This window comes from Paramisgurnus dabryanus, chromosome 18 (assembly GCF_030506205.2).
Source record: "Paramisgurnus dabryanus chromosome 18, PD_genome_1.1, whole genome shotgun sequence".
NCBI lineage: Eukaryota > Metazoa > Chordata > Actinopteri > Cypriniformes > Cobitidae > Paramisgurnus > Paramisgurnus dabryanus.
In genome coordinates, this window is record NC_133354.1 from 17,944,283 (window position 1) to 17,954,974 (window position 10,692).

General features: G+C 40.9%; 1 protein-coding gene across 2 annotated transcripts; it reads left to right on the plus strand.

The window, feature by feature from the left end:
* The first annotated feature begins 291 nt into the window (after positions 1-291).
* Positions 292-10,347, plus strand: LOC135776406 (uncharacterized). Of its 2 annotated transcripts, XM_065287093.2 has the most exons (5): positions 292-580; positions 1,868-1,925; positions 2,817-4,978; positions 5,564-5,869; positions 7,663-10,347. In XM_065287093.2, exons 3-5 carry the CDS (start codon positions 2,833-2,835, stop codon positions 7,926-7,928), a joined length of 2,718 nt encoding a protein of 905 aa, XP_065143165.1. In that variant the 5' UTR covers positions 292-580; positions 1,868-1,925; positions 2,817-2,832; the 3' UTR covers positions 7,929-10,347. The 2 variants fall into 2 exon arrangements, with proteins under 2 accessions (XP_065143165.1, XP_065143164.1); XM_065287092.2 differs by lacking the exon at positions 1,868-1,925.
* The last annotated feature ends 345 nt before the right edge of the window (positions 10,348-10,692 follow it).

The window sequence follows — 10,692 nt, forward strand, 5'->3', positions numbered from 1 at the left end:
TCATTCATTCATTGCTTTACTAGAATTTTAACGAAGTAAATTGAGCCTTCTTTATATGATTTAGCTTAAATTAACTAGCGTTTTACTGTGAAAGTGAACTTAACTGAAAAATGTGATGTTACTCATTACACATGTTGTCGTTAAATTCTATTGCATTTATTTGTAGGTCCATTGAGTGACGTTATGTGGACATTTCGTCACATTTTGCCTGTCATTGGTCTAGGATGATGTCATCCAGACAGAAACCCCGCCTTCATAGCAGCGTAACGCCCCCGTCCCCACATACAGAGCTGTCTCATGCACACTCACTGTGCACAGTAGGCGCACATAGTATTGCGGTGCATAGTATTACTATTGTGCATACAGATGAGAACAAACGCTTTGAACAATATGAGAACTCACTGCTTGAATCGTATATACGGATGGACATCACTGGATGTTTAAAGCGCAACCTTCACATTTTCCAGACCGCAGATATCTGCAGCTATGTAAATGTCTCGCGGCACTGGAGCGCGGAGAAACACAAGGGGACCCAATGAACCACCAATAATGATGATACAGCGGACATACAGATTATAACGTAAGTCATTTTTAACTTACTCATTTATTTACTAGGGCCTACGTGCAACCTGCTATATCAAATCGTTTATTTTATATATATTTTTGACAAAATGTCGCCCAGTTATTTCAACAACCTATTATTTACATATGTTACAGTTGTTACGAGGCGCACGTTCAGATCTTTTTTAAAAACAGAAAAGCATCAAAAAATTGCAAATGTCGAATTTAAATAGTAAAAAGGGGAATAAATACTTAAAATATAATAGTATAATAACATCTTTATAACCAATGAACATGGGCTCAAATGGCGTATAGAGACCTACTAGACCATAATGAAAGCGCATCTAAATGTGCGTGACAGCATCAGCGTGGCCTAACAAGTGACAGTCAATACAATTCGGAGTTAGGCCCAAAGAACACCATAGTGTTAATAATAAAATTAACAACACTCAATAAATAAAATAAAGCATAAAAATAGACGAATATTTAACGTTTCTGACAGTAGACCAAGCGCAATTTTGCGGTTTCTGAAACAAAGGCTCAGTCTTGATAACTGCTGTGATTGCTTTTAGTGATGGAAAAACTGAGCTTCAGAAATACATTTCTCCACTTAATCCTGTTCACCTTCCATTTCATTTACCACACATCATACCACTTTCAGGTTTAAAACAATTATAGTCATTTTATTAGGCAAAATAGAAGGCTACATGGCATGCCAGCCAGTCACCAGTTGTGGTGCAGGCCCAGGTCTGTCGCAGACTGTTTGAATGTAAAACATTCCTGAAAATGAGCCATGCTGGATTAACCTGTTTGCATATTCAAGATAGAAGCTAAATAAGTAATCTGAATATATTGAAATGCATGTGTAAGCTGTTAAAAATCTTTCTTTCTTTTTTTCTTATTGAAGAAAGGTTTTTACACCTGTCTGTAATACAATTCTATCATAAACAGTGTTTGTTTTCATTTAATAATATTTTACTGCAATATTACCGTATTTGTTTTGGCCACACACTGTTCTTTTGGTGATGTCAGTGAAACATGATCACTGTTTGTGTAGTTGTTTTGGCGCTCAGTCGCTATCTGAGCTCATAGATGCTGATGCTGATGCTGTACACCCTCTGAATCAAGCACATGCCCGGGTTTGTGCATTGTGATGCATTGATATAAAACATTACAGATACAGTTTGTGTGCAAAACACTGCCAATGAGGTGTTAAGTGTGTGAGATAAACTGACTGAAGTGATGTTGACTTGCAATATGACAAATCTGGGTCAATGTAACCACCCACCCCCCTTCACTACTGCAGGCTACAAAAGGCAAGACTGAAAAAAACAAACAGGATGAGGATACCATCACCAGGCTCTGTGCGTGAATGTATGCATGTGAAAATAAGAGCATGGTGTGCTGGCTTCTGTCCTTTAGGATCTGTGTGTATGTGTGGGTATATGTCTATAGTGCTGTTTTGCATGCATCCCCTTTCTATGAAGTCCAGCCATGTCAGATGCACATGTTCTCTCTGTGCTGCTTTATCTATTCTGTTCTTCTCTCTCTCTTTCTCTCATTGTCAGATACACACATTCACATTTCATAATGTCTACTAATGTCTAACATTTAGAATAATGAGTTGACTTGCTCTGTTATTTGGCGATTAGGAGAGCAAGATTTTATCTCTATTGTAATACAAAATAAATCATTGTTTCATCCCATTACATGTTTCATTATAACGTAAGCTTTAAAAACATAAACTCTGTAAATCCTAATACTATCTTATAGGAAGTCACTTAGGGTAGTTCAGTATGATGGAACACAATGCGTATTGTTACATCCTTACAAAATGTGACAATATAACAGCCCCCTTTTCCTTATTTATACAGTTTCTTATATGAGTTGCTTGTGTATCTGTAATGGTGATTACTTTATGGCTTTGGTTGACATGAACCCTTGATTTTTCTAACAAGGGTAATGGGTCAGAAAAGCCTTTTTTATTAGGGTTTGTGTTTATTTTACCCTGTGTGCTAATCTTTATTGTTGTGTTAAATTACCAGGAAGGTTGTGAATGACTAACAGAAGACACTCTTCTGTGTGTTACTCATCACAATTGTGTATTTCTGTGTGTAACTAACTTTTAAACTTATAAACTGTATGTGCAATACTCACATAATATATGTGTCTTCTATGTGTAATTTAATTAAATCAAAGAGCATTGTAAGATTTATTTGTCTCTCTTATTTTCTCTCTGCATCATCAACTTTCAGCTTTTCTCAGCCCCAGATGCCTCCACTCCCTCTTGACGAGCGCATAGTGGTTGTTCAGCGCCCCAAAAGTTTGGCCCTGCGTGTGGCCTCCCCACCGACCACTTCTCAGTCTTCCTCATCACACCGACCAGCCGCATACAACGACCCCTCATCCCGCTTACCCCAACCCCCTACATCCCGCTCACATCCAGGTACTAACTTCCTGTCTCTGGAATGCAAGCGCAGGCAATCGTCCCATGTTCAGAGAGATAAAAGAGATCGAGGTGCCCTCTTTGAGGGCAGCGGACACAATGCTAGCCATTGTCACAGCAATGGGACTGTAACTTTGGCTCCCAGACTTCACAAGCACACACATACCATTGACATTAAATTGTCTGTGGACAAGGGTGGAAGAGGAGGTTCATATTTAGACAAAGGGGGCAGTAGTAGTCTTACCCAACGTGGAAGCATTAAGACCAGTCGAACAAAAAAGGTATCCCTTCACTTAGATTCAGGTCAAGGTGACAGGAAATGCAAAGGAAAGTCTTCCGAGTTAGTGGAGAATCACCAGAACTATCATCAGAATCAAAATAGGATTCAGCACGGTAGACATCATCAGAACCAACTCACTGTTTCTCCTGGTGGGATCTTGGAATTTGTTCCAGCCCAAAGACAGCAGACCAAATCCAAGCTATCAAGAGAGAACAACTCATCATTAAAGTCTTGCTCCGCAACTGCCAGCTACCCCTCTCATAGTGACAAGGAGATATTATCTGTAGGAAACAAAGAAAACTCCAAACTGGGACCCGGTCATCAACTGCCCCACAGCCTATCCCGTCACCATGGTTCAGTCCCGTTACCTCATGCTGCCATCCTAAACACCCATTACCCTGCTGTCCCACCCTCACTCCCTTCCCGAGCCCCATCCTCTTATCACCACATCGGTCAGCCTCGTCCCTCACGCACTAGAGAATATCGTCCCCAAATTCTTCACGCCTTGCCTCTCTCACCCACTTCCTCTCGAGGAGGTTTCCCTAGTCCAGACCACACATGTACTATTGACTTTTCCCATCCTTGTGGTTGCTGGAGGCTGGTGCGTTGTAGAAGAGGGAGAGGTCACTCCGCTGGCTGCCACGGACATAGCACGAGCACATCATCGTCGTTCTCTCACACCCAAGGAACAAGTGCAGCCAACGGAGGTGGTGGAACCATGGGACTGAAGACTTTAGGAGGGTGTCTGTCTACTGCTTCCACCACTAACACCTCCTCTTCAAACAGCACTGTCTCAGACTGCCGCACAGGGCTTCTCAGGCCCTTGCGTTGTGCATCCTGTTCTAAAGAAACTGGAGGTTTTGAAAGTCCCGGAGCATTTCGTAAAAAGCTTGTTGGAGGTTGTCTTCCCTGTACACCCCTTTCTTCATCTGCACCTCTTCGGGCACTCCAAAGTTGCGTCAGTGGCTGCAATCCCAAAGCAAGCCATACTGGAAGCTCCACATGCAGCTACTGCAGTAGTGACCCCATTGTAGTGACCTTTAACCCGCACAGAGGGAATCCTCCCAATATGGGCCGTAATGTTGGTGCACATAACATGGAAGGTTACCAGCCCGATGATGATGATTACAGTGTACGCACAATCTGGCCTGAGGAACTAGCAAAAAAGATGACTTGCTCTAAAACCCAACCTAACCATCACAATGCAGGGATCGGGATGGGTTCAGGGAGGGGCCGCATTGGCCACAACGAGAGCAATGACACTGGCAACAATCCTGTAATCCTTGACTGCCGGAACCTTATGGAGTTTACACGTTCTCATCTGACAGATCAGGCAGGACGTCGTAGACTTCAGCAAGGCAAGATGGCGGTTTTGGACTTCATCGGATCAGGTAGCAGTAGAGACCAGGGGAGAGATTCCCTGAAGAGGCTTTGGAACAAAGGAGGAGATGCTTGCATGGGGGATGGCAATGGGTTTGATGATGAAGTTCTTCCACAATCTCCATCCCTGCGCTCTCCCTCTTCAGATTCTCCTCCTTCTTTTTCACCCCCACCTTCTGCCCCCAGCACCCTCAATAAGCCCAAACCTAAACAGAGAGAGAGAGAGGGTGGACACACCTTGCCATCTGCACAATCACTCCACCTGGTCCTCAATTCACTCAACAGAGAACAAGATGAAGAAAATGGTCGAGGTAAAAATCCTAATGTGCAACTACCTTGTAATGTTCTGTGAATGTATGAGCACTCCATGTTCCTGTTGCCACTTAAATATACTGACCTTCTTATGACTTCCATTAGGCTGTAGGCCTTTGTGCACTGATAGTATTCAAATTAAAATTATAATCTGTGGAGTTCATAATCCTCACCAGCTTCAAATGATTGCCATGGTTACATTACCATTATCTCAAATGGAGCTTTTACATCTCAGAGTTAAAATAGTTTTTCAGCTGTAAATCCTTTATACTTGATATTCATTTTCTTAAAATCCAGACTGCTTTATCCAATCCTCGGTTTCATGTCTCATTTAAACGTCAGTTCCTTTTGTTAAAGAATTAGGTGATATTGGCTAATGTTAGCCATGCTTTTGGGGAAAAGGGAAGATAAGATAAGAAGAATAAAAAAGTACAATTATAAGATTTTCTTACATAAGGGCTCATTGATATCCAACCCACTGAAGTTTACTTACTGCCCTACACTTAAAAAAATCTAAGTAGTAAGAAAGCATTTTGATATTTTAAGGACTTAAATAATCAACCTGTTTTGTTTTTCGTTATCAGTGCACCTCTACCTCCCCCTCTCCTCCTCCCTCCCAGCATCACTGTCCGAGGAAAGTGTGATGACCCCGGATGTGGAAAATGCCGTAATCAGTCCCATCCTTCCTTTCCTCTTCCTGGGTAACGAGAGAGATGCACAGGATTTGGACCTTCTGCTTCGGCTCAACATTGGTTTTGTGGTCAATGTCACAACCCATCTTCCCCTATACCATCTTGACACGGGCCTGGTGCGTTACAAAAGGCTTCCTGCTACTGACAACAGCAAGCAGAACCTGCGGCAGTATTTTGAGGAGGTGTTTGAGTTTATTGGTAAGATAACTAATCAGTTTATTGTTAAAATCAATGAATTTAAAAAATGAAGGGACCCCTTTGGGGCGGTTTCACAGACAGGGATTAGACTAGTCCTAGACTAAAACAAATGTAAAGGCTGTCCAAACTGAAAACAACTTGCACTAACATACCTTAAAATACATTGTGTTTTTTGCCTCAAAATGCACACAAGTAATGTTTTTAGTAAGGCATGTTTGTTAAAACTAGTTATATTTCCTATTTAAACTAAGGCCTAGTCTCGGTTTAATGTTTATTAAAACTATTATGTTTAGTTTCAATAATTGTATCAATTTAACAGAAATTAAAAGGTTATTAGTCAGTAATTAAAATGCCTTATTTTCAGAAATGTCACTTTAGTCATTTTTCATTGGTATTTAACTAATTTGACTGGCATTCGCTGCAAAACCCCCTAAGTGCATCCAATATAAAAAGTCTCCAGTCACAGTCCTTTCTAAATAATGTAAAAAACTCAAAAATGTTTTTGGGAAAATTAATATAGAAGCTGTCACTAGCAGATGTAAACAGTAACTGTGCATTCACACTGCCGCTCTGGCTGCCCTGCTAACGACGCTAAAGAAAAGGTGTAGTGTGGACGCTCAGACGCTCAAATGCATTCTCTGAACTCCTCTCAGGCAGAGGTTTCCACCTTCCGATTGGTTGCCGCCGAACATTTCCGCCTTCCGATTGGTTGCCGCTGAACCGCGTCATATCTCATTACCATAAAGTTGAGCTGATTTCAACTCTCATCGACGCTCACGCTGTACATGACGCGCCGCTGCTCGCCGCCGGCTCTAATTGAAAATGAATGACTTCCGGCCACTTTGACGCTCTCGCCGGTGGCGGTCTGAATGCACAGTAAGGGCGCATTCACACGGGGCATCAGCATTAACGCTTCCCATTCACTTTTAATGGGTGATGTCATGCGTTGCCGAACTGAATTGTGGATCCGTCGGCGCCGCATCAGTGCCGTTGCTCACGGCAGAAGTGAAACATTTCTCAACTTTTCAAGCGGCAACGCGTGCGTCAGCCAATCAGATTGCCTTATGCAAATAAGCTAGGCAGAGCCAGCCAATTACGTTTATGGAAGAACGTAGCATGTGTAGCGGCCACTGTGATTGGCTGTTGGCCACGCTTTAGACAAGCCTTCCGTTAAGCGTTAACGCTTACGCCCCGTGTGAATGCACCGTAAGGGGTGCTAGGCCAGCTGACCACTTAACCCCCTAGGGTGCCACCCCACCCTATTGAGTTTAATCTACACTTTTGGAGCTTTCAAACGATATACAGTTAGTCATGATAAGATAAGTGTTCACATTCAAAACACTGAAGTAAACATAGGCGTCCTGCTGGCTGGACAGTATATTTAGCAGGATATAAAAGTTTTGAGGCACACTCTCTTCATAAATTAATGAATTACTCTACCTACATAATTTATTTTTTAAAACACTATTGAAATGTCTATTCTAGAGGCTTATACCTTTCCAACTATATATAGTTTGTAGTGATAGATTAAAATTTACATCAACAATATTGACGCTTAACAGTTTAATAATAAACAGGGCTTTAGTTCTTACCGCATTCTGTCTAAAAGCTGGCATGAGGTTGCTGCTAAAAATGTATTAATATAAATCTCTTTGTTCTGTGTATCTGTTTGTAGTTATTTAAAGGACTGCTGAGACTATAAATGGAATGAAACAAATTAAAAACAGACTTAAAGATTATCAGGCGGCACTTGACTGATCCTTGATGTCCACCACCTTTTGTTTTTCTTTCAGAGGAAGCTCACCAGTGTGGACGGGGCGTTCTTGTACACTGCCAAGCAGGCGTGTCCCGCTCAGCGACCATTGTCATTGCTTACCTGATGAAGCACACCCTCATGACCATGACCGATGCCTATAAGTACGTACGAGGTCGGCGGCCAGTCGTCTCCCCCAACCTCAACTTCATGGGCCAGCTGCTAGAATTTGAGAGAGACCTCAACTCTGGGGTAACACCTCGTATCCTCACCCCCAAACTGAGTGGCCTAGAAACCCAAGTTTAAAGGAGTGAAGACTTGAGCAAGAAATTAGTAAAAAGTTGAAGTAGATTAGAAATTAAAAGAGAGATCTAACAGTAATAACATGAGAGGCAAACAGTCGAAACGAAGCAGGGGTCTTGATCTTAATTAATTGACGTACTTCAACTAGTTTAAGTCTTTGTTTCATAAAAATAGCTCTTAATTGATGTTTGTGCTACCCACCTTTATCCTGATACTGTGTTAATGATGTGCCAAGTTTTATTGCAGAAACATAGCATTCTAGGAATGAAATTACCATTACAACTCAATCTGCTTAAATTATTATTGTATTATAATTGCTACTATTATCAAGCTTTATTCAAAAAGTTATGAACTATACAAGTATTGAGGGTAAAGTACTGAGACTCTGCACAGAACAATGCACACTGAGAATCACAGAACTGTGACAAGCATCACATTCGAGACCCAAGACCTGTAGCAAACCTTAAACTCCTTTCTCACTGTGCACAGCACTTTTCTAGATAATTCAAAGGCACTTTTTTAAGTTATCTCAGTTACGTTTGTGTTAGCTGCCAACTATTTATAAATTTCACTGATGTGATGATTTATTTTGCCTTTGAATTTTTTTGGATATTGCTATTTTTGTTACTTGATTTTGCATCTTTTATCTTGGTGTCTTTATGTGGGAGGTGTGCAATAGAGACTGACATCGATTTGTTTATTTATGGACACTGGATATTTTTTCACGGGACATTTATCAGCTATTCCAAGGCTGAATAAAATCAAAAAATCACAGTATTTTTTATTTTGATTCCTTATATTGGACAATTTGTATAAAGCCCTGTGTCGCTTAACTATAAAATAGTTATTGTTATGTTTTTTATATATATAGTTAACTAGTTATTTGCTTTGTGCAGACACATTTATTATTTTTAATCCTGCTTACTGTATGTGTTTTATTGCTCTTCACTTTTTGTGCTCGAGATGGTGTTTGAGAAATTTGGAGGAGAGCAACTCCTGGAATCTAAAGAGAAACCCAATTGACATGCTATAATGGAGGAGATCTACGATATACAGCTTTTTATTACTGTGCAGAATTACTGTGACTGGAGCAGATTGGGCCAAGTCATCATCATGCATCTCTCATTTCATGGTTTTACCGGTATGGTTCGAATTTGCATTTCAGCACATCAACCTAAGGTGACAAATGCATAGTTTTAGTTTATGCAAAAACAGCATTAAGGTTTCAATGCAGTATATGCAGCCAAATCCAATGCTTTCTGTACTTTCAGAGTTAAATGAATACACCTTTAGCTTTAACACCATTAACACTTGAAATGTTCTGCCTAATTTGACAAAAAAAAACTCATCAGATTTGTGCTAAGTGCTCTCAGGTTTATCCGGAGTTGTATTATGATTCACAAATGAAACCAGAGCATCTCCATCTGAGGCATATTTTCCCTTTGTTTGGTCTTGGACCTCCTCCAAGAGACTATGCACCATTTTAGTAATACATTTTGGAAAAAGGACTCGGGTTTAGTTCACTGTGAAATGCATCCTTCTTCCTACATATTGTCGAGTTTTTGTCTTTGAAGCTCTTACGCATCCATCTTGGCAAGCGGGGAATTTGTCTGCTGTCTCTGAGCTCTTATCTGCCTCAGTGAGCCATCGGGCCTTTCCAGACCGCTGCTGTGTCGCCATTAATCAACTCTGGGCAGCAGTGCATGACATAGTGCGCTTTTGCATTTTACTTCAAATGAGTTCCAGTTTAAAAGCTTCCTACCTACAGTGAAGGTTAAAATGTGAGGATAGACATAAAGACTGTTGGTGCCCAGGACAGCATTCCCCTGGTACATGATACAAGAAATGCCCTAATTTCAGTACTAGCCCAGTGCTATTGCTGATCCAGCTCAGTATTTATCAGTACAGTACAGTAACAAGCTGACTGTTTCATTTTCTCAGTTTGCTGACAAGGTTTGTGAGTGTTTTCTGAATGTAGCTTCATTATGCCCGGAGGAAAATAAATAGACGCATCTAATAAATAAACCTTGGTGAGGTGTCAGAGCTCTGAGAAACAAAACAAATTGTAGTCTTATGGGGGTCGCACACCGGACAAGAAGTGCCGCGTCACGTCTAGGACAAATCGGAGGTATTGTACACCGGAAGTGCGCATTAAATAGCACAAGCTTAGTCAGATAGAGTCTACTTCAAAATGCAAAATATACATTAGCAGCCAATGTTAATCGCTAACGATTTGGGACAAATATGATGTTATTTAATATTAAATTATGTGAGTGGCGCGAGCAGTGTCCAGAGTTACAGCGGACAGCTGGCGCGAGGCACTGTTGTTGTGTGTAAATTCAGAAAATAATGTGTTCTGCTTTTAGATTCATGGGGCGACGCCGTTTAGAGGGCGTGTACCCCAAAGCGTTTAAAGGGATAGTTCGGCCATAAATGATATTAAACCCATGATTTACTCACCCCCTAGCTGTCCGAGTTGCATATGTCCATCGTTTTTCAGACAAACACATTTTCGGAAATTTTAGAAAATGTTTTAGATCTTTCAGTTGATTAAATGTAATGTTACGGGGTCCACGACCTTCCAGTCCAAAAAAAGTGCGTCCATCCTTCACAAATTAAATCCAAACGGCTCCAGGATGATAAACAAAGGTCTTCTGAGAGTAATCCGTGCGGTGTTGTTGTAGAAATATTCATATTTAAAACTTTATTAATGAAAATAAATACCTTCCGGTAGCGCCGCCATCTTAGACTCCTCTGTATTCAGGAG